The sequence below is a fragment of the Schistocerca piceifrons genome, chromosome 1 (genome assembly GCF_021461385.2).
Source record: "Schistocerca piceifrons isolate TAMUIC-IGC-003096 chromosome 1, iqSchPice1.1, whole genome shotgun sequence".
Taxonomy (NCBI): domain Eukaryota; kingdom Metazoa; phylum Arthropoda; class Insecta; order Orthoptera; family Acrididae; genus Schistocerca; species Schistocerca piceifrons.
The window spans coordinates 496,081,158-496,106,539 of record NC_060138.1 but is presented as its reverse complement, the minus strand read 5'-3'; the positions used below and the strand labels follow the sequence as shown (position 1 = coordinate 496,106,539).

Genomic DNA, 25,382 nt, shown 5'->3' with positions numbered 1-25,382 from the left:
CAATCTTACAAGAATTCATCCTCAAGTCACCAGCCACTTGGCAGCACTTAAAACCTTCGACTTTTTGATGAGTTTCATAGCCTTCATCTTCTGGTGTGGTGTTGCACCACAGCAGATGTCCCATTATTTGTATCTTAGCAGGTGCCTGGGTCCAACATGCCCCAGCACTGGGAGAGTAGTTGGTTGGACAGAGGAAGAGGCCACAATAGATTCCCTCACCGGGCCTTTTCGATCTGCCTTTTGTGCCAAGCACTGCTGGCTGCAGTCTTGACATATAGTTGCTAATGCAGTTTTCCATGCCAAACTAAACTGACAGCCCTATATCATCACACTGCTTTTTGAGCATTCTATGCCCTCATTTTAAGTTCAGGCATATCGCCACATGCACTGAAGCAGGAATAGGTAAGTACCTGCAACACAGTGTGTCCTTTGCGAGAACATACATATGGTCATTTTGATGAAGGTCTTGGTGATGTAATCTGCAGAAAGTTCACCATAGTTTAGTACAGCTACAGCTCAACCACCTTCTGCAGTATGTCCATAAGGTGAACACTGTTGTCTTTCCATATTTGTTGGGGTGTTAAGAGCTGAAAGAACATTTACTGAGTCAGGAATGGGAAAGATCTTGTTCATTCCCAGTGGTTTGACGAACTGGGGAGCCTGCATAATGACCACTGTCTCTGCTGTAAACAATGATGAGTATGACTATTCTGATTGGAAATCAGGATTTAAGTATTGTTGATCAATTACTTTTGGCCTATCAGTGAATATTTTAATTGCACCTGCCACTGCACTTGCACAGTTGTCTTGAATATGTTGATAAAATTTAACTTTTCACTTTTGTGGAGCAAATGGACATATCATGACCCAAATGACTGAGAAAAAGTAATTGAAATGTTGATTAGTCTCATGCTCTGTCAAGTGAGCAGGTCTTTCTGTTCATTAACAGCCACTATTCACTACTCTGCAATTCAGTTTTTCTTTCAAGGCAGAACCAATAACTGAGATGAAAAAGCTCCTTTAGTTTGGTTCATTTTTGCACATCGGGGTCTTCAGAGCTTGGATTCTCTGCAACATTAATTTATCTGAAAAGAATTCATGGCAAATATGAAGTGAAGAAATTGGTCAGTGCTGAAGCCATCATTCCAATGCCGACTCTAAGACAATGACACAATGACACTGTGTTTAGTCTAGTGAGAATGCATGAGCATTTGACAGGAAGGATGACCCACTGACACAAAGAGGATGGTTTGTCACTTGTTACAGGTTCGAATGCAGATGATATGGGCATACCACATCAGTCAAGAGTTGTAGATTAGTCCCAGGAATCGTGCACTCACAGTTACTGACATTGTACGGTATCCCAACTTCATTCGTGGAGCAGGACATTGCACTTGTTTGGGAGTAAACACCACTACTAGAAATTTGTAAGGCGATACTGCTATACCAGTTTTACCAGCTGACATCATGTACAATGCCAACACTGTCTGGAGTATGACAGTTGTCCTGGAGAGAGACACATCTGTCAAGTATAGCTATATATCATCTGAAAATTAAAAAAAGGTTAACAGTCAGTGATAGGTAAATTTCTATATCAGCAGTATATGAGGGGATTACCCCCCCCCCCCCCCCCCAAAAAAAAAAAAGACCTATATATTTTCAAACTGTTTACAAAACAACTTTATCCCCTTCAAAATATTCTCCATTACAGCTAATACATTTGTCCCACCAGTGCAACAACTGTTTGAACATTTTTTTGTAGTCATCTTTAGAAATAGCTGACAGCTCCTGCTTCGTTTATTTTTTTCTTTTTTTCCCCTTGACTTCTTCAATGTCATCAAATCTGTGTCCACTCATGCCTCTTGTCATGCATGGAAATAAGAGAAAGTCACATGGAACCAGGACAGGTGAGTAAAGTGTGTAGGTCAGCAGAACCGTGTCATCTTCAGCCAAAAACTGTCCAACAGAGATGACTGTGTGTGCAGGTGCAGTGTCGTGGTGGAAGACTCAGATAATCAAAGAAAAGGTTTGATTGAAGCTCTGACCTGCAGGAACAAACTCTGAATGAACTATGCCCTTGATGCTATCCAAAATGAGGTTTGTTATCAATCGATGTGACACCATTTTTAAATCGAGGAAATTACTCATACACTTCATTTTTTTCCCATAGTGTCATATTGGTAAGCTGTTTTCAACATTAAATTTTTACCAAATAGTAAACAAAATTTCACAGCTGCAAATTGTTCGTTTACACGTGCCATAATAAAAAATGAAACAAGAACAAAACAACACTAGCAAAAACAATAATTGCAAATGAACAGAACAAGTCATGTCGACAACACAGGCGACACGGAGCTGGCAATGAGTTGCACTATACATGCCTAGTGGAATGCGTACTACACAAGCTCTACCCATGGCAATGTTCTTCCTTCTCCTTCTTCTTTTTTTTCTAAACCCCCCCCCCCCCCCATGTATAATGGTATATAATACTATGATGAGGAGTACACTTAAGGGAAGCCTTATGATATTCTGTTTGGGTCACTGAATCTTTTCACAACAAGAGTAATGCAGTCTGTAGATACCTGTCATGAATGTATTCGATATACAAGAGATTGAATGTTATGCATTAGTACAGAGATTCGTACAATTGCATACGCAGCTGAGATATGGAGAGAAAGCGTGATGAGGAAGCTATGCTGGACAAATGCGGCCAAGATGTCGCTCAATGATATTGTGTGTGTCCCTTTTTTTTGGGCATCATATTAAGTAACTTTGTTCCACCCACAGCTCCAGTTGTTTAACAATCCATTCCACACTTTTGTTGCTACATGAGCTCAGAGCAATAGACTTATAAGACCAAGCACGACAAGGCTTTTTTCTTTGTTTCAGGATGAATGCAAAGATCAGTGAGATCCACGTTACTGGGAGTGATTCTACCTGGCAAAAAATATGTGATCTGTGGATAGCAAATGTTTTCAATCTGAGGGATGGTACCGGAGGTTAGCTTGTCTGCCAGTTGAACTTACAATGGAGCAGCGTAGAAAGTGATATTTCATCAAGAGATCATTACTTGAAAGTTAACAGACACCATTTGTATTGTAGATACATCTCCTTTATAGACTTCTGTCTAAATTCTCTTCGTGCTTAGTTCTTAAAGCAATAGCTGAGGAGCATTACAGGTTACAACATCTCATAGGCCGTTTACTATGGCACAGGGAATAGCTTTACTTGGAATGGTTATGAATGCTGTTTTCTCCCACCAAGAACTAGTCAGATGTCTTACATTCAGCCATCTGTGGGGAGGAGGAAGGTGGGGGGGGGGGGGGGGGGGAGGTTAATCGCTCATCTCCTGTATTAGTAATATTGAATGAACTTGCCAGTCAGCTTTGTCGAAGTTCTATTTGCCTGGTCCAGCTATCTGCGACAAAGAAGACGAATTTGTTGTCATGTGATTAGGCTGGGATAATGTGGATTAATGATCTAACCCCACGAGGCCTTTCAAGACTTCTCAGTCACACTTCAGAGTGAGAAATGGAGAAAGCTGCTGAGTTCTTAAAAAAAAAGGGGGGGAGAGAGAGAGAGAGAGAAGAAGAAGAAGAAAGGTGAAGGTACAAGCTTGGACAAAAGGTCAGTAGGTTTTGGGAATCTATTTGTGAAAGAACAGCTGCACTGCTTTCGTCTTTTGACTCAGATCTTCGCTGAAGCATCATAATTGAGGTCAACAGAAATTAAGTAAGGTGGCTGGGACCTTAAGAAGATTTCCTGTCATATATCATTTAGTCTCACCGATCTCAGCACACAGTGAAATGACAGGGTTGTAACTGAACCACCTGGTAGTTTCATAAGTCCTGCATTGAGCTAGAGTCACGATCATAGTATGGACAGCACCATTTATTTATGGCATGCTATTGTTTAATGGATGAATAAAGTGGTGCCGCATCTCCCATGAATCCATTGTTCTTCATTTATATCTGGAGATTACAATCAAAGAATTAGGCTTGAGCCATTTTTCTGCAATCAATAGAAATGAGGGATGAATGTTACGTATCACATGGAACAGGCTTTCTTAATTAGATCTTATTGTTCATGCATTCCATTGGAGGATTTTGAGTCACATTCATAGTCTTGAGGAAACATTCTATCTACAATGAGGGGCATGGCATTTGGATCCAGTTGGCCTTGGGCAGCCTGATGTATTAAAGCTAAAACAAGGCTGTATATGTCATCATCCAGGTCTTGGGGATTACTCTGAATCACAGTATTGTTCCTAATGTTCTCTAAAACTGACCGATGAGTTGTGATGGGTTGTACTTTCCATGATGTCCTATGGGACTGGTGAGTATGTTTTCTAAACAATCGGAGGCATTAGAAACTGTGGCAGTTGTTGGAAGTGATGGAAATACCTTTGGTAGAGTGAGCAAAAAATAATCTATGTGGATGACATTGTAGATGAGGGACAACAGTATTGCTGGGGGTTCTGTTGCATGTGCCCACCACAAGATAGTGGATGGACGAAGCGCACAGCTCAGTAGATAACATAAATTAAGGGGCCGTCCCTTCTGAACAAACGGATGGTGGACTAACCCAGCACTGAGAATGAGAATGCATTTCTGTGCTGGTGCTGGAACTATTCTGCACAAGCCTTAGCTATACCATTATTGTGAAAATACCTGGCACAGTGCCGGTTTTTACACTTGCAGATGATTCATAGTACTGGATCACAGGGCTCCCAAAGGCATGCTTCCAACATCACTTACAGGACAAGTGAATGCAAGTTCTGGGGACTGCATTGCCAAAACCTGTTGTTGACCATTGTTTGTCCAGAATGACAGTTGGGATTTAGCTGCTGGTTGTAGTGGCCGGAATGGATATGTAATTGTGAACAATTTTAACTGCCTTAATATATCAATAACAATTCACAAAGGATATACCTTCACTAACACTCATTTCCTGAGTCATTCTCCTTCTGTGATACACTACGCAATCAGGAAAATTTTGCAATAATGATAATATGAAAAATAACACAAAATTAACATTTTTTAAAGAAATTACACAAAATTGTTAATTTTCACAAGATACCACAAAATTTTTAATATCACCATACAAAAATGTCATAAATATGACAACAAGAGTTTAGTAATATTCATAATGAAATGAAATGAAATGAAATGAAATGATCATATGCATTATTGGCCACAAGACACCATTTGAGGTTGTTGAGCTGCCTGATGCAACTCCCTTTGTTTGACGCCACTTCGGGGGCTTGTGTGTCGATAATGATGAAAGTGTGATGAAGGCAACACAACAATCGGTCCTCGAGCAGATGAAATCTCTAACTTGGCTGGGAAACGAATCCGGACCTCCTGCATGGCAATCAGCCATGCTGACAGCTGAGCTATCATTAATCATAGCTAATAGTTCCTGAACTGTTTTCACTTTCACTCTCCTCAAGATAAAGGTTCATATACAATCTACAAATAACAGTTCGTTTCCTGCATAAAGGACCTTGAAATGATGAAAATAGCACCTAATTAGGCAAAAAATAATTCGAAATTTGGCAGAAAGAGTCACTCATTTTGACAAAAAGAAACAAATTTGCCAAAAAACACAGAATTTGGCAAAGCATACCAAACTTGAAAATACACAACAACACTGAATTTGGCCAAAAAACACAAAGTCTGACAAATACACCGAATGTAACAAAAACCACTGTATACAGCAAAAACAGTACTGTGTTTGGAAAAAAATAGCACTGAATTTTGAAAAAACACTGAATTTTGAAAAAACACCAACACCAGATTTGGCAAACAAGCAATATCTTTGGTAAAAAATTGCACCAAATTTTGCAAAAAAAAAAAAAAAAATCACAGATTTGGCAAAAAACAGCACTCCATTTTGTTCAACATAGAACCAAATTTGGCAAAAAAACATCACCAATTTTGGCAAAAACAACACTCAAGTTGGGAAAAACAATCCTGCATTTGGGAAAAACAGCAACAAATTTAGAAAAAAAAACAAATTTAAAAAAAAAATCTATTTTGGGGAAAAACACTAAATTTGACAAAATGCTTAATTTGACAATAAAACCAAATTTGGCAAAACAATAACACCAAATGTGGCAAAAAAGTACAGTAGCATATTGGCCATAAAATATCATGATTTTTCTCCAACTCTATGTATGCATAATATGTCTGTGGTGAAATGCTCACTACTGCAGTTGGGACTTTAAGTATAAGCATCATTACAAGACTCAGCAGGATGGGAACTGCCACACTTACAACACCTGGTTTGGTTCTTGCATTGTTTGCTGGTGTGTCCAAAGTAGAGGCAACTGAAGCAGGGTTACATAGTGAATCCCAGCATTGCATCCCATGAATAATAAAATAACATGGTAAATGTGGAGAACTGAATGTCAGCAAGAATATATGAATCTCAGTAATACACATTTGGTTGTCTTGCGCCATGACCTTGGTAAACTATTTGATCCTCACAAAATGCACACCCAATTCAATAGCATGTTTAATGTCATCAACATTTAGGCTCTGATCAATGTTTTAGATGACTCGACTCTTTTCTTAAAAACTTTAAATTAAAACATGAATTATACTGTAGATTGTCAACTCTCTTTTAGTTTCTAAATCTGATGTCACAAATCATTAATCTTATAAATGCCAAACAAGATTATTAGGCAGAATAAAGTTAGCAATGATTGACCGGGCACATCTCACAGTACCATTAAAAATCTCAACATTCCTAGGGTTAAGTTCAGTTACTTAAAATAGAATTGTTGCTGTTTTTCTCTTACACAGAAAACACTTAAATGTAAAAATCTGTTGGCACCTACGGTAGAAATGGAAAATTATATGTAGCCTGGGAAAAGCAAAAGAAAAGCTGTCACTGATAAAGAAACAAAGCTGGGATATCGGGTAACACACAAATCTGTGAATTCTCTTAGTAGCTATTACTTGCACCAATAACAAGACATACTGGTAAATTATTATTTTTCAAAATTTCGGAAATAGAGACATAGTCCAGGGCAGCTTTATTGGGCTACGTGGATTTCTGTTATAAGCAAGAATCATTATTGTATGCAAATATACTGAAATCAGCTATTAACAGAATTTTATTGGGTTACTTCATCTACATCTACACCTACATCTACATGATTACTCTGCAATTCACATTTAAGTGCTTGGCAGAGGGTTCATCGAACCACAATCACACTATCTCCCTACCATTCCACTCCCGAACAGCGCGCAGGAAAAACGAACACCTAAACCTTTCTGTTCGAGCTCTGATTTCTCTTATTTTATTTTGATGATCATTCCAACCTATGTAGGTTGGGCTCAACAAATATTTTCGCATTAGGAAGAGAAAGTTGGTGACTGAAATTTCATAAATAGATCTCGCCGTGACGAAAAACGTCTTTGCTTTAATGACTTCCATCTCAACTCACGTATCATATCTGCCACACTCTCCCCCCTATTACGCGATAATACAAAACGAGCTGCCCTTTTTTGCACCCTTTCGATGTCCTCGGTCAATCCCACCTGGTAAGGATCCCACACCACGCAGCAATATTCTAACAGAGGACGAACGAGTGTAGTGTAAGCCGTCTCTTTAGTGGGCTTGTTGCATCTTCTAAGTGTCCTGCCAATGAAACGCAACCTTTGGCTCGCCTTCCCCACAATATTATCTATGTGGTCTTTCCAACTGAAGTTGTTCGTAATTTTTACACCCAGGTACTTCGTTGAATTGACAGCCTTGAGAATTGTACTCTTTATCGAGTAATGGAATTTCAACGGATTTCTTTTGGAACTCATGTAGATCACCTCACACTTTTCGTTATTTAGCGTCAACTGCCACCTGCCACACCATACAGCAATCTTTTCTAAATCGCTTTGCAACTGATACTGGTCTTCGGATGAACTTACTAGACGGTAAATTACAGCATCATCTGCGAACAACCTAAGAGAACTGCTCAGATTGTCAACCAGGTCATTTATATAGATCAGGAACAGCAGAGGTCCCAGGACGCTTCCCTGGGGAACACCTGATATCACTTCAGTTTTACTCAATGATTTGCTATCTATTACTACGAACTGCGACCTTCCTGACAGGAAATCACGAATCCAGTCGCACAACTGAGAAGATACCCCATAGGCCCGCAGCTTGATTAGAATCCGCCTGTGAGGAACGGTATCAAAAGCTTTCCGGAAATCTAGAAATACGGAATCAACTTGAGATCCCCTGTCGATAGCGGCCATTATTTCGAGTGAATAAAGAGCAGCGTTGCACAAGAACGATGTTTCCTGAAACCATGCTGATTACATATCAATAGATCGTTCCCCTCGAGGTGATTCATTATGTTTGAATACAGTATATGCTCCAAAACCTTACTGCAAACCGACGTCAATGATATAGGTCTGTAGTTCGATGGATTACTCCTACTACCCTTCTTAAACACTGGTGCGACCTGTGCAATTTTCCAATCTGTAGGTACAGATCTATCGGTGAGCGAGCGGTTGTATATGATTGCTAAGTAGGGAGCTATTGTATCAGCGTAATCTGGAAGAAACCTAATCGGAATACAATCTGGACCTGAAGACTTGCCCGTATCAAGCGATTTGAGTTGCTTCGCAACCCCTAAGGTATCTACTTCTAAGAAACTCATGCTAGCAGCTGTTCGTGTTTCAAATTCTGGAATATTCCATTCGTCTTCCCTGGTGTAGGAATTTCGGAAAACTGCGTTCAATAACTCCGCTTTAGCGGCACAATCATCGGTAACATTACCATCGGCACTGCGCAGCAAAGGTATTGACTGCGTCTTGCCGCTTGTGTACTTTACATAAGACCAGAATTTCTTCGGATTTTCTACCAAATTTCGAGACAATGTTTCGTTGTGGAACCTATTAAAGGCATCTCGCATTGAAGTCCGTGCCAAATTTCGCGCGTCTGTAAATTTTAGCCAATCTTCGGGATTTCGCGTTCTTCTGAACTTCGCATGCTTTTTCCGTTGCCTCTGCAACAGCGTTCGGACCTGTTTTGTGTACCATGGGGGATCACTTCCATCTCTTACCAATTTATGAGGTATGAATCTCTCAATTGCTGTTGCTACTATATCTTTGAATTTGAGCCACATCTCGTCTACATTTGCATAGTCAGTTCGGAAGAAATGGAGATTCTCTCTTAGGAAAGCTTCTAGTGACACTTTATCCGCTTTTTTAAATAAAATTATTTTGCGTTTGTTTCTGGTGGATTTGGAAGAAACGGTATTGAGCCTAGCTACAATGACCTTGTGATCACTAATCCCTGTATCAGTCATGATGCTCTCTATTAGCTCTGGATTGTTTGTGGCTAAGAGGTCAAGTGTGTTTTCGCAACCATTTACAATTCGTGTGGGTTCGTGGACTAACTGCTCGAAATAATTTTCGGAAAAAGCATTTAGGACAATTTCGGAAGATGTTTTCTGCCTACCACCGGTTTTGAACAAGTATTTTTGCCAATATATCGAGGGAAGGTTGAAGTCCCCACCAACTATAACCGTATGAGTGGGGTATTTATTTGTTACGAGACTCAAATTTTCTCTGAACTGTTCAGCAACTATATCATCGGAGTCTGGGGGTCGGTAGAAGGAGCCAATTATTAACTTAGTTCGGCTGTTAAGTATAACCTCCACCCATACCAATTCGCACAGAGTATCTACTTCGACTTCACTACAAGATAAACCACTACTGACAGACACAAACACTCCACCAGCAATTCTGCCTAATCTACCTTTCCTGAACACCGTCTGAGACTTCGTAAAAATTTCTGCAGAACTTATTTCAGGCCTTAGCCAGCTTTCTGTACCTATAACGATTTCAGCTTCTGTGCTTTCTATTAGCGCTTGAAGCTCAGGGATTTTCCCAACACAACTACAACAATTTACGACTACAATTCCGACTGTTCCTTGATCCAAGCACTTATCATATGCTGTAATGTGGCTAGTGAAGGTTTATCATCACAATCAGTAGAAGGTGTGTCATTAAAATTAGACAGAATATTTACTGAACAAGAAACAGATGCAAAACTGCAATGAAATTAATGTTTAATCAGATCAATTAAGTAGAGAAAGGTGAAGTTTTTACTGTGTGTGTGTGTGTGTGTGTGTGTGTGTGTGTGAGTGCGCACCCACGTGTAAGAATGTAAGTGGGTGGGTGCACACAAAGACAATCTTGGTTAACAACCCAAGCTTATAATTGATATAAAGTAATCAACTTATTCATTACATCTAATTGCCACTCAGTGCTGTTTCTGCACATGTGTGGCTGTTTTTACTCACATTATTTTTTAACCCCCCAAAAAATGTGTTACACAGAGTTGATAACCAAATGCTTTCAAAGGCTTTTCATGAATCTTCACATTCTTATACTTACAAGCTAGTACATACACTTTCTAAAGTTATTCGTGTTACTGCAGTCTGTCTTGAAGGAAACATGATACGTCAAAACACAACACAAGATATAAAGTAACTTACATGTGGTAACTGTTTCCCTAGCTAGCATATTACGTGTTTTTCTTTTAGTATAAAAATCTTTAATAAACTTCTCCTAAATGTAAATTATGAAAGTGACCATCTATGTAAACTCAAAACAAAATCAAAAGTTTTCTTCACTGCCACACTTTCAATGCATAAAAATCTTTGATTAATAAACTGCAGCCAAATGTAAAGTATGAAAATGTCACCTAATAAGATCAAAACAAAATATAAACTTCTCTTGGTAATTTCCTTCCATGAATTATGTGACTATTTATATTCGGGGTTTCCAAAACTTCAGCAACATTGTTAGACACAAGTATCATAATAAGCAAGCCATCATTCATACAGCCGGCCGCGGTGGTCTCGCGGTTCTAGGCGCGCAGTCCGGAACCGCTACGGTCGCAGGTTCGAATCCTGCCTCGGGCATGGATGTGTGTGATGTCCTTAGGTTAGTTCAGTTCAAGTAGTTCTAAGTTCTAGGGGACTGATGACCACGGCTGTTAAGTCCCATAGTGCTCAGAGCCATTTGAACCATCATTCATACAGCACATAATAACATAATAATGTGTCATAATAATCAATTAATTCTATATCTACATCTGTGTCGTTACTCTGCTATTCACAATAAAGTGCCTGGCAGAGGGTTCAATGAACCACCTTCAAGCTGTCTCTCTACTGTTCCACTCTCGAAAGGCGAGCAGGAAAAACGAGCACTTAAATTTTTCTGTGCAAGCCCTGATTTCTCTTATTTTATCGTGAGGATCATTTCTCCCTATGTAGGAGGGTGCCAATAGAATATGTTCAAAAACCCTACTGCAAATCGATGTTAGCGATATGGACCTGTAATTCAGGGGATTACTTCTATTTCCCTTTTTCGGCATTGGTGTGGCATGAGCAATTTTCCTGTCTTTAGGTACAGAACTTTCTGTGAGTGAGCAGTTGTCTACAATTGCTAAATATGGAGCTAATGTATCAGCATACTCTGAAAGGAACCTGACTGGTATACAATCTGGACCGGAGGCCTTGTCTTTATTAAATGATTTAAGCTGGTTTGTTACACCGAGGATATCTACTTCTATGTTTCTAATCTTGGCAGTTGTTCTTGACTTTGGTGAAGGAGTTTCAGAAAACCATGTGTAATAGCTTTAGTCATCAGTGACTTCACTGTTGTTATCATGCAGTGAAGGTATTGATTACGTCCAACCACTGGTTTGTTTTATGTATGACCAGGATCTGTTTGGGTTTTCTGCCAGATTCCAAGACAGAGTTCCGTTGTGGAAATTATTAAAAGCATCTTGCATTGAAGTATTTCAAACTTCTGCAAAGCTTTGCCAGTCTTGGGGATTTTGCGTTCTTCTTCTTCTTCTTCTTCTTTCATTTCACACTCTTTCAGGTATGCTGGATCAATCATTTCTTTGTGTGTTGTTCTTTTCTTAGGGCCTATTCTATATGATCTTCTTTTGGACTTTTGTGTAGATTTGTCTCCAAACCTTATGTTTTCATCTTCAGTAATTCATTTAGCTGTTGGATCGATAAGTGAATTTTCTGAAATCTTTAATTCTACTAGGTCTTTCTCAGTTTCTTTAAACCAGTTAGGTTTCGTTTTGTGGTGTGCGGAAAAAGCCAAAGATTTGTTTGGTTAATCTGTTGGAATTCATTCTGAGAAGATGACCATAAAAATTTATCCTCCTTTTTCGCATAGTATCTGAAAGTTTTTCAGTTTTCTTGTAGAGAGTTTCATTTTTTATGTGTTGTTGTTGTGGTCTTCAGTCCTGAGACTGGTTTGATGCAGCTCTCCATGCTACTCTATCCTGTGCAAGCTTCTTCATCTCCCAGTACCTACAGCAACCTACATCCCTCTGAATCTGCTTAGTGTATTCATCTCTTGGTCTCCCTCTACGATTTTTACCCTCTACGCTGCCCTCCAATACTAAATTGGTGATCCCTTGATGCCTCAAAACATGTCCCACCAACCGATCCCTTCTTCTGGTCAAGTTGTGCCACAAACTTCTCTTCTCCCCAGTCCTATTCAATACTTCCTCATTAGTTATGTGATCTACCCATCTAATCTTCAGCATTCTTCTGTAGCACCACATTTCGAAAGCTTCTATTCTCTTCTTGTCCAAACTATTTATCGTCCATGTTTCACTTCCATACAGGGCTACACTCCGTACAAATACTTTCAGAAATGACTTCCTGACACTTAAATCTATACTCGATGTAAACAAATTTCTCTTCTTCAGAAACGCTTTCCTTGCCATTGCCAGTCTACATTTCATATCCTCTCTACTTCGACCATCATCAGTTATTTTGCTCCCCAAATAGCAAAACTCCTATACTACTTTAAGTGTCTCATTTCCTAATCTAATTCCCTCAGCATTTTTATGTATATAATCTTATTGTCTTGAAATTTTGGTCCTAAGACTTTTCTCAAAATTTTTCTTTCCTTTAGCTCAAGTTTCTCCATTTGGCCTTTGAAATTCATCTTTAGTGTCTCTGCTGCTTACAGTGCTTCTGGCGCAATCACTGTTTTGTAATGTGTAATTTTGGACCCCCATGAAAGGGATTTTTTGTTGTAAGTGTTTTTTGTTAGTTGGAAAGCCAATTCAAGTTTATTTTTTCTGGATTCCATTGCTATGCTTCCCCCAGCATTCCAACTAATCCACTCTTCGAGATATTGAATTCTTTTACTATTTCAATCTTTTGTTCTTTTAAATTTGGCATGCTTTTTTCTTTGCTTGTGCAACAGCGATCTGACCCGTTTTGTGTACCATGGGGTATCAGTACCATCACTTATTAACTTATGTGGTATATACTTCCAATTGCCCTCGGTACGGTCTCTTTGAAATCATTCCACACCATTTCTACGCTTACGTGATGAGATCTGAAGGAGTGGAGACTGTCTCTTAAAAAGGTATTAAGAGCATTTTTATCAGCTTTTTTTTAAATAGATTTAAGGGTTGTAGGTGTTAAGAATTTAAGCCTAGTAGCAACTGCCTTGTGGTCGCTAATCCCTGTATTCGTCATGGTATTCCCTATTTGTCGAGGATTATTGGTTGCTAAGAAGTCAAGTATGTTTTCACAACCATTTACACCTCGAGTGGGCTCATGAACTAATTGTTCAAAATAATTTTCTGAGAAAGCATTCAGTGCAATTTCAGATGATGTTTTTTTGCCTGCCACCAGCTTTAAGCACATATTTTTTCTAGCATATCGAGGGTAGATTGAAGTCACCACCAACTATAATTGTCTGAGTGGGGTATCTATTTGAAATGAGACTCAAGTTTTCTTTGAGCTATTCAGAAACATCTTCTGAGTCGGAGGGTCGGTAAAACGACCCAATTAGTAGTTTAGTCCGATTGTCAAGTAAATCTCTATGCATACTATTTTGCAGGAACTATCTACTTCAATTTCAGTACAAGGTAAACTACTTCTGACGGCAATCAATACTCCACTACCAACTGCATTTAATCTATCCTTTCTGAACACTGTTAGGTCATTTGAAAAACTTTCGTCTGAACTAATTTCCAGCTTTAGCCAGCTTTTCGTACCTATAACTATTTGAGCTTCAGTTCTTTTTATTATGGCTTGGAGCTCTGGTTCTTTCCCAACACGGCTAAGACAATTTACAACTAGAATACCCCATGAACCATGGACCTTGCCATTGGTGGGAAGGCTTGTGTGCCTCAACGATACAGATAGCCGTACCGTAGGTGCAACCATAATTGAGAGGTATCTGTTGAGAGGCCAGACAAATGTGTGGTTCCCGAAGAGGGGCAGCAGCCTTTTCAGTAGTTGCAGGGGCAACAGTCTGGATGATTGACTGATCTGGCCCTGTAACACTAACCAAAACAAGCCTTGCTGTGCTGGTAGTGCGAAAGGTTAAAAGCAATGGGAAACTACAGTCGTAATTTTTCCCGAGGGCATGCAGATTTACTGTATGATTAAATGATGATGGCATCCTCTTTGGTAAAATATTCCGGAGGTAAAATAGTCCCCCATTCGGATCTCTGGGCGGAGACTACTCAAGAGGACGTCGTTAGGAAGAGAAAGAAAACTGGCGTTCTACAGATCGGAGCGTGGAATGTCAGATCCCTTAATCGGCCAGGTAGGTTAGAAAATTTAAAAAAGGAAATGGATAGATTAAAGTTAGATATAGTGGGAATTAGTGAAGTTTGGAGGCAGGAGGAACAAGACTTCTGGTCAGGTGAATACAGGGTTATAAATAAAAAATCAAGTAAGGGTAATGTAGGAGTAGGTTTAATAATGAATAAAAAAATAGGAGTTTGGGTAAGCTACTACAAAAAGCATAGTGAACGCATTATTGTGGCCAAGATAGACACGAAGCCCACGCCTACTACAGTAGTACAAGTTTATATGCCAACTAGCTCTGCAGATGATGAAGAAATTGATGAAACGTACGATGAGATAAAAGAAATTATTCAGGTAGTGAAAGGAGACGAAAATTTAATAGTCATGGGTGACTGGAATTCAGCAGTAGGAAAAGGAAGAGAAGGAAACGTAGTAGGTGAATATGGATTGGGGGTAAGAAATGAAAGAGGAAGCCGCCTGGTAGAATTTTGCACAGACCATAACTTAATCATAGCTAACACTTGGTTCAAGAATCATAAAAGGAGGTTGTATACATGGAAGAAACCTGGACATACTGACAGGTTTCAGATAGATTATATAATGGTAAGACAGAGATTTAGGAACCAAGTTTTAAATTGTAAGATATTTCCAGGGGCAGGTGGGGACTCTGACCACATTCTATTGGTTATGAACTGTAGATTAAAACTGAGGAAACTGCAAAAAGGTGGGAATTTAAGGAGATGGGACCTGGATAAACTGAAAGAACCGGAGGTTGTACAGAGTTTCAGGGAGAGCATAAGGGAACAATTGACAGGAATGGGGGAAAGAAATACAGTAGAAGAAGAATGGGTAGCTTTGAGGTATGAAATAGTGAAGGCAGAAGAGGATCAAGTAGATAAAAAGACGAGGGCTAGTAGAAATCCTTGGGTAACAGAAGAAATACTGAATTTAACTGATGAAAGGAGAAAATACAAAAATGCAGTAAGTGAAGCAGGAAAAAAGAAATACAAACGTCTCAAATATGAGATTGACAGGAAGTGCAAAATGGCTAAGCAGGAATGGCTAGAGGACAAATGTAAGGATGTAGAAGTTTATCTCATGAGGGGTAAGATAGATACTGCCTACAGGAAAATTAAAGAGACCTTTGGAGAAAAGAGAACCACATGCATGAATAGCAAGAGCTCAGCTGGAAACCCAGTTCTAAGTAAAGAAGAGAAGCAGAAAGATGGAAGGAGTATATAGAGGGTCTATACAGGGGCGATGTTCTTGAGGACAATATTATGGAAATGGAAGAGGATGTAGATGAAGATGAAATGGGAGATATGATACTGCGTGAAGAGTTTGACAGAGTACTGAAAGACCTGAGTCGAAACAAGGCCCCGGGAGTAGACAACATTCCATTAGAACTACTGACAGCCTTGGGAGAGCCAGGCCTAACAAAACTCTACCATCTGGTGAGCAAGATGTATGAGACAGGTGAAATTCCCTCAGACTTCAAGAAGAATATAGTAATTCCAATCCCAAAGAAAGCAGGTGTTGACAGATGTGAAAATTACCAAACTATCAGTTTAATAAGTCACAGCTGCAAAATACTAACACGAATTCTTTACAGACGAATGGAAAAACTGGTAGAAGCTGACCTCGAGGAAGATCAGTTTGGATTCCATAGAAATGTTGGAATACGTGAGGCAATACTGACCCTACGACTTATCTTAGAAGAAAGATTAAGGAAAGACAAACCTACGTTTCTAACATTTGTAGACTTAGAGAAAGCTTTTGAGAATGTTGACTGGAACACTCACTTTCAAATTCTGAAGGTGGCACGGATAAAATACAGGAGGGAAAGGCTATTTACAATTTGTACAGAAACCAGATGGCAGGTATAAGAGGCAAGGGACATGAAAGGGAAGCAGTGGTTTGGAAGGGAGTAAGACAGGGTTGTAGCCTCTCCCCAATGCTATTCAATCTGTATATTGAGCAAGCAGTAAAGGAAACAAAAGAAAAGTTCAGGGAAGAAATAAAAACTTTGAGGTTTGCTGATGACATTGTAATTCTGTCAGAGACAGCAAAGGACTTGGAAGAGCAGTTGAACGGAATGGACAGTGTCTTGAAAGGAGGGTATAAGATGAACACCAACAAAAGCAAAACAAGGATAAGGGAATGAAGTCGAATTAAATAGGGTGATGCTGAGGGAATTAGATTAGGAAATGAAACACTTAAAGTAGTAAAGGAGTATTGCTATTTGGGGAGCAAATAACTGATGATGGTCGAAGTAGAGAGGATATGAAATGTAGACTGGCAATGGCAAGGAAAGCGTTTCTGAAGAACAGAAATTTGTTAACATCGAGTATTGATTTAAGTGTCAGGAAGTCGTTTCTGAAAGTATTTGTATGGAGTGTAGCCATGTATGGAAGTGAAACATGGACGATAAATAGTTTAGACAAGAAGAGAATAGAAGCTTTCGAAATGTGGTGCTACAGAAGAATGCTGAAGATTAGATGGGTAGATCACATAACTGATGAGGAGGTATTGAATAGAATTGGGGAGAAGAGGAGTTTGTGGCACAACTTGACTAGAAGAAGGGATCGGTTGGTAGGACATGTTCTGAGGCATCAAGGGATCACCAATTTGGTAGTGGAGGGCAGTGTGGAGGGTAAAAATCATAGAGGGAGACCAAGAGTAGAATACACTAAGCAGATTCAGAAGGATGTAGGCTGCAGTAGGTACTGGGAGATGAAGAAGCCTGCACAGGATAGAGTAGCATGGAGAGCTGCATCAAACCAGTCTCAGGACTGAAGACCACAACAACAACAACAACAACAACAACAACAACAATACTGATTATTTCTACAACTACCTTACTGTGTTTTACGTGCCATGTTTTAGACAGATGCCATTTCTGTGGTTTCCTGAGACCCTCTAACCTAAAAAACTACTCAATCCCTGCCACACAGCCCCCGCTATCTTTGTAGCTGCTTCCTGTATGTAGTGGACTCCTGACCTATTAGTGGAACCCGGAAACCCACCACCCAATGGCGCAAGTCAAGGAATCTGCAGCCTACACGGTCACAGGACCACCTGAGCCTCTGATTCAGCCCCTCCACTGGGCTCTGCACCAAAGAACCACAGTTTGTTCTGTCGACGATGCGGCAGAAGGTGAGGTCCGCCTTAATCTCACAAGGAAGACTGGCAGTCTTTACCATTTCCACTAACCGCCCGAAACCAGAGAAAATCTCCTCCGATCAAAAGTGACACATGTCACTGGTACCAACATGGGACAACCACCTGAAGCACACTTTCCATATTCAGAATGACTACCCCCCCAGTGTGTACACTGGCTTCCTTCCCTCCTTGGCAGCCATGTTCCTAAGGGGCCCCATTATGCGCCTAATGTTGGAACTCCTAACTACCAGCAAATTTTGAAATATATAGTAATAGATATACACTGTGTGATCAAATGTTTCCGGACACCTGGCTGAAAATTACTTACAAGTTCGTGGTGCCCTCCATTGGTAATGTTGAGATTCAATTGGGTATCGGCCCAGCCTTAACCTTGATGACAGCTTCCATTCTCGCAGTCAGGTGCTGGACGGTTTCTTCGGAAATGGCACACCATTCTTCATGGGGTGCTGCACTGAGGACAGGTATTTATGTCGGTTGGTGAGGCCTGACACAAAGTCAGCATTACAAAACATCCTAAAGGTGTAGGATTCTGGTCAGGACTCTTAGCAGCCCAGTCCATTACAGGGATGTTATTGTCATGTAACCACTCCGCCACAGGCTGTGCATTATGAACAGGCGCTTGATTGTGTTGAAAGATGCAATCGCCAACCCCGTAATTGCTATTCAACAGTGGGAAGCAAGAAGGTGCTTAAAACATCAATGTAGGTCTCTGCTGTGATAGTGTCAAGCAAAACAACAAGGGGTGCAAGCCACCTCCATGAAAACACGACCACACCATAACACCATCGCCTCCGAATTTTATTGTTGGTACTACACATGCTGGCCGGTGATGTTCACTGGGCATTTGCCATACCCGCACCCTGTTCATCGGATCACCGCATAGCGTACCATGATTTGTCACTCCACACAACATTTTTCCACTGTTCAATTGTCCAATATTTACGCTCCTTATACCAAACAAGGCATTGTTTGGCATCTACCAGCATGAAGTGTGGCTTATGGGCAGCCGCTCAACCATGAAATCCAAGTTTTACCACCTCCCACCTACCTGTCACAGTATTTGCAGTGGATCCTGATGCAGTTTAGAATTCCTGTGTGATGGTGTGGGTAGATATCTGCCTATTACACATTACAACCCTCTTCAACTGTCGGTGGTCTCTGTCAATCAACAGACGAGGTCAGCCTGTATGCTTTTGTGCTGTACTTGTCCCTTCACGTTTCCTCTTCACTATCACATAGGAAACAGTGGATCTTGGGATGTTTAGGAGTGTGGAAATCTCTTGCGCAGATGTATGCCACAAGAGACACCCAATCACCTAACCACATTTGAAATCCGTGACTTCTGCAGAGAGCCCCATTCTGCCCTCTCACGATGTCTAATGACTACTGAGGTCACCGATAAGGAGTACCCAGCAGTAGGTGGCAGCACAATGCACCTAATATGAAAAACATATGTTTTTGGGGGTGTCCAGATACTTCTGATCACATAGTGTATGGCATCAGAATAGTTGCTTCAAAAGCTATTTTATCCCAAAAGCAACAGATTATTTCTTAGTGTGAAACTAATTTGCAGCCTTCCTAAGAATAAAAAGAGTGCAGTTAGTGCTTTTCACACAAAATGTACACACTTTGTCATCAATGATAGTTGTTAGTGTAGTTGACATATGCAGTATAAACAAATTTTTAAAAAAATAACAATTTGTAATAGCTACAGATCTGTAGTAATATATGTCTTGAAATTTTCACCATCCTAAAGGGTACTATGTGCTTTATGAAACATGATATCTGAATGAAGTAATCAGCCAAGTTGCTTCATACATGTCATCAAATGACTTTTGTGGCTACAAGAAATTAAATAAACAGTGAACTTTAATATTTTGGACTAGGTGCAAAATATTAGTACAAGTCACATTAAAATAGTGAGCATGGGCACTTTCCTCCATTATGTCACATGATTGATTTAATGAAACAGTATACAAGAGTAAGAAATCCTTAGACACATCATAAACTACCCTGCGTTCCTCCAAACCTCTCTCCCAATCTGAAACCTCTGTCCTATCCAAAGGCCTCACCTTCAGCCCTACTCCCAGATTCAACCAAACAGCCCTCATCAAAGATTTATTGTCCTACACTCGTACTCTCTGCTGGAAATATCACTTTGCCACGAAGAAAAATGATCCTAATCCTACTGCTAATGATCCAACTCCCCAAGACACTATCCAAATTGAACTCTGCCTGGAACAGTTCCGTCCTCCGTCACAGCGGGACCCACCTCCTCTTCCTCAAAATCACCCTCTCCAAACCATCCAGGAATTTCTGACTTCCAGCCTTGCCTCTCAATCCTTCTTAAAAAAACCTTAATCCTAATCCCAACATCACCACTGCTGAAGCTCAAGCTATCCGTCATCTGAAGGCTGACGATCCATCGTCATTCTTCCGGCGGACACGGGTCCACGACCATGATACTTGATCGTCGGGAGTATGTGGCTGAGGGACTACATCAGCTTTCAGACAACACTACATACAAAGTTTGCCAAGGTAATCCCATTCCTGATGTCCAGGCAGAGCTTCAAGGAATCCTCAGAACCTTACGCCCCCTACAAAACCTTCACCTGACTCCATCAACCTCCTGACCCCACCGACACCCCGCACCCCTACCTTCTTCCTCAAATTCACAAACCCAATCATCCCGGTCGCCCCATTGTAGCTGGTTACCAAGCCCCCACAGAACGTATATCTGCCTACGTAGATCAACACCTTCAGCCCATTACATGCAGTCTCCCATCCTTCATCAAAGACACCACCCACTTTCTCAAATGCCTGGAATCCTTACCCAATATGTTACCCCCGGAAACCATCCTTGTAACCATTGATGCCACTTCCTTATACACAAATATTCCGCACGTCCAGGGCCTCGCTGCGATGGAGCACTTCCCTTCGCGCCGATCACCTGCCATCCTACCTAAAACCTCTTTCCTCATTACCTTAGCCAGCTTCATCCTGACTCACAACTTCTTCACTTTCGAAGGTCAGACATACCAACAATTAAAGGGAACAGCCATGGGTACCAGGATGGCCTCCTCGTATGCCAACCTATTTATGGGTGGGTTATAGGAAGCCTTCTTGGTTACCCAGGCCTGCCAACCCAAAATTTGGTACAGATGTATTGATGACATCTTCATGATCTGGACTCACAGTGAAGAAGAACTCCAGAATTTCCTCTCCAACCTCAACTCCTTCGGTTCCATCAGATTCACCTGGTCCTACTCCAAATCCCATGCCACTTTCCTTGACGTTGACCTCCATCTGTCCAATGGCCAGTTTCACACGTCCGTCCACATCAAACCCACCAACAAGCAACAGTACCTCCATTATGACAGCTGCCACCCATTCTACATCCCTTCCCTACGGCCTAGGTCTTTGTGGCAAACGAATCTGCTCCAGTCCGGAATCCCTGAACCATTACACCAACAACCTGAAAACAGCTTTCGCATCCCGCAACTACCCTCCAAACCTGGTACAGAAGCAAATAACGAGAGCCACTTCCTCATCCCCTCAAACCCAGAACCTCCCACAGAAGAACCATAAAAGTGCCCCACTTGTGACAGGATACTTTCCGGGACTGGATCGGACTCTGAATGTAGCTCTCCAGCAGGGATACGACTTCCTCAAATCCTGCCCTGAAATGAGATCCATCCTTCATGAAATCCTCCCTACTCCACCAAGAGTGTCTTTCCGCCGTCCACCTAACCTTCATAACCTCTTAGTTCATCCCCATGAAATCCCCAAACCACCTTCCCTACCCTCTGGCTCCTATCCTTGTAACTGCCCCCGGTGTAAAACCTGTCCCATGCACCCTCCCACCACCACCTACTCCAGTCCTGTAATCCGGAAGGTGTACACGATCAAAGGCAGAGCCACATGTGAAAGCACCCACGTGATTTACCAACTGACCTGCCTACACTGTGAAGCTCTCTATGTGGGAATGACCAGCAACAAACTGTCCATTCGCATGAATGGACACAGGCAGACAGTGTTTGTTGGTAATGAGGATCACCCTGTGGCTAAACATGCCTTGCTGCATGGGCAGCACATCTTGGCACAGTGTTACACCGTCCAGGTTATCTGGATACTTCCCACTAACACCAACCTGTCAGAACTCCGGAGATGGGAACTTGCCCTTCAGTATATCCTCTCTTCTCGTTACCCACCAGGCCTCAACCTCCGCTAATTTCAAGTTGCCGCCGCTCATACCTCATCTGTCATTCAACAACATCTTTGCCTTTGTACTTCCGCCTCGACTGACATCTCTGCCCAAACTCTTTGCCTTTACAAATGTCTGCTTGTGTCTGTGTATGTGCGGATGGATATGTGTGTGTGTGTGTGCAAGTGTATACCTGTCCTTTTTTCCCCCTAAGGCAAGTCTTTCTGCTCCCAGGATTGGAATGACTCCTTACCCTCTCCCTTAAAACCCACATCCTTTCATCTTTCCCTCTCATTTCCCTCTTTCCTGATGAATCAACCGTTAGTTGCGAAAGCTTGAATTTTGTGTGTATGTTTGTGTTTGTTTGTGTGTCTATCAACCTGCCAGCGCTTTCGTTTGGTAAGTCACATCATCTTTGTTTTTAGATAGATTTTTCCCACGTGGAATGTTTCCCCCTATTATATTCATAATGTATCTAATCAAATTTACTGATCTCTCCACTACATGTACTGGAGTTTAAATAAATACACTTGCTGATGAAGGTGTAATTCACAGAAACACACACTTTGAAAATCAATACATGTGACTTGTTACAGTAATTTGTAATTTCAACTGATATTCATAGCAGTCAACGTTTGGCCTAGTCTAAAATATTCACATTTAAATCACTTGTATGTCCATTTCCCATACAGTTCCCTCTCAAAAATACAATAATGAGCACCGCAATTTTCATGAACCATAAAATCTATCACTGAAAATATAGTCAGGACAGTTAATAGTAAACATCAGAAGCAGCTTTTTGCTGGCCCATTAGCATAGTAGACAATATGTGTAATGACATTTAGTTGACAGAACAAGAAGACACACATTTTTCGCTTTATTTGGGCATTAATTACACACACAGTACAATTAATCAATATTCTCACCTGTATAATGAGCTACCCAAAACATTATTGAGCATTAACTACCTACACACTATAATTAATCAATATTCTCACCTGTATAATGAGCTAACCAAAACATAATGGTATGTAGATGGGGAATGGGGACTCAGACACACTTTCAAAGCTTCATTATTGTGGGGCTTAATCCTAAAACATGATACAAAACAGTCTATCATCAAGTCTATATCTTGCTGGACAAAATTCTGCCCCCGAGAAAATGGCTTTCCTGGATTGAATAGCAGTGCCTGAAATACAAAACTATGTTGTACACACAATTCCAATAAGAGATCCATCCAACATATGAAAAACCTAAAACATTTATCCTCACCTTGAGATCATTTATAACACTTTGAACAAGAGTAAAAGCTACATTGTTTGAATCGAGGTTATTGATATACGTAGATGCTTTACACAGTTTCACACAAGTAACCGCTGCAGCTTCTGTCAGCTGTTTGCTGGTACCATGAGGACCGACAGCACGCTTCACTGAATCAACAAACTGTTTCTTTTTTGAGTGACGAGGTGAGCACGGAGCACCGGAATCAGCATTCACAATTTCTTCTAATACTTTCTGCTCAAAGAAAAATTACACACAGCTAGAAATTCTTTGTGGATTGGTAATAAATGTGAAGAAGAATATTATTGTGAATGCTAAGGACATTGACTACACAGGAAAATACTGACTGGTGATAAAATAAGCAGCATGATCTGAAGAGGCCACACGGCAGCACGTCCCTTTTTGTTGTCAGCAAAATTGTCCAGTATATCAAAAAGGCCTTCACAACATTTTGACAGTTCATCATTAGGCTTTTTCTGTGGACAGTAAATTTACACTAATGAACATATGAAAACAACTATAGTGGAATAACATAAAGGTATAATGTAATATAAAAATAAGTGGCTCCATATGAACAAACTTACCTGCAAGTCGGCAAATTCGTTGGGGTAAGTATCCATCCAATTCCAGATTGCTTTTTCTAATGAGTTCATTAACACTAAATTTGCTGTCTTTTTTAAGAGCCTAAATTTCTGTATTGTTTCTGTAACCAATAAAGTCATTCATAATATTGTCATAACCAGATATACTTTGTTGTCTATTTAACCCTGTGTTACAATTCAACACAAACAATATCGCGTCTCTAGATTTACAGAAAATTGTTTCAAGAAAGAAAAATGTACTTTATAAAATTCTACAGATAAAAGTGAAAACATGTCATAACTAATGGAAGAACTCACCTTATAGTTGAGGCACATAAATAACGTAGAATGTTGCTAGCTATCACAGAAATCCTTCTACAGTACTATGAAGTGTCAGGTGGATGGGTGAGAGGAGACAGGAGGCAGTAGGGAGAATTAGGGGAAGAGTGTCATCCTCACGACAGTCAGAAGGAGTTGGGCACAGTGCACAATGACATGGAGGAGTGGGTTGGAAGGAGGAGATAGAACTGAGGAAGAAGGACACTGCAGAAAGAAGGGTGTGCGTACACTATGGGTCATGGGACAGGGGTGGAGGAGGCTGTGGGGCAGGAGTTAGCAGAGATATTGGCCAGGATGACTACAAAATCATACATGTAAGAATACAGTTGAACCTGATATACACGTAACTCTGTTCTGTCTTATTTATATGTAAAGTTTTATCAGTCTCAGACATAATACAGTCTTACACAATTTGCTATTATAAATATCAAATTCTGATGAAATAAATTGAGTTTTGCATAACTGTAATAAGCACTGTTATTTGAAAAGAAACCCTGTGATATTTTCCTTAACTTTGTTAACATACGCAAGTACAACAAGCGGCAGTGCTGCAGAGACAACAGACAAAGACAAGGTTAACCAGAGCATGCAACAAAGAAACAAAGACACTTCTGGCACTGTTGTTTTCAACACAAGAATTTCTTTTGTGGTAACAATCGAGAAGTAAAAAGTGGCCGGTTAATGTTTATTGTTGAACAGTGGTTCTATCATTCAGTTGCTTTTGTACATCCTTGGAGAACAGAAAAAAGAAAAATCACCCACTATCAAAAAGTAATATTCATAGGAGAGGTGGATGCTAGTCCACACAAAACAAAAACTGAAATCGCTTCAGAATTATGAACTGTCTATATCACACTATGTAGAGTCATCAGCAAAAGAAATGAGTTTTTTAAAATTGGATGCAAAACCAACAAAATGCAGCCATCAGCAAGACAGGAGATACAAAGATTTGGAAAAGTAACTTTGTACATGTTTTCAGCAATAACGGGTTGCTGCTCTACTGATTAGTGGCGACATGCTGAAAGCAAAGGTGACAGATTATGCTACAAGTACGATCACTACTGATTTCGAGCTTCATCAACATGGTTACAAGGATTTAAAGATCGCCAAGGAATTATAGGGAGAACAAATTCCAGCAAATCGAAGGCTGTGAAATACATCATGGTGCAACACTGTATTG

At 40.4% G+C, this 25,382-nt stretch overlaps 1 protein-coding gene across 3 annotated transcripts in view; it reads right to left on the bottom strand.

The window, feature by feature from the left end:
- The window catches only part of LOC124795984 (neurofibromin), a 489,110-nt gene that overhangs the window by 396,093 nt on the left and 67,635 nt on the right, over nucleotides 1–25,382 (bottom strand). For all 3 annotated transcript variants that reach the window (XM_047260068.1, XM_047260083.1, XM_047260076.1), the window contains exons 6-9: nucleotides 23,867–23,985; nucleotides 23,630–23,758; nucleotides 23,274–23,516; nucleotides 23,000–23,190 (exon numbers count right to left, since the gene is read on the bottom strand). In XM_047260068.1, the coding sequence (XP_047116024.1) occupies nucleotides 23,000–23,190; nucleotides 23,274–23,516; nucleotides 23,630–23,758; nucleotides 23,867–23,985 (682 nt within the window). The remainder of the gene's footprint in view (nucleotides 1–22,999; nucleotides 23,191–23,273; nucleotides 23,517–23,629; nucleotides 23,759–23,866; nucleotides 23,986–25,382) is intronic.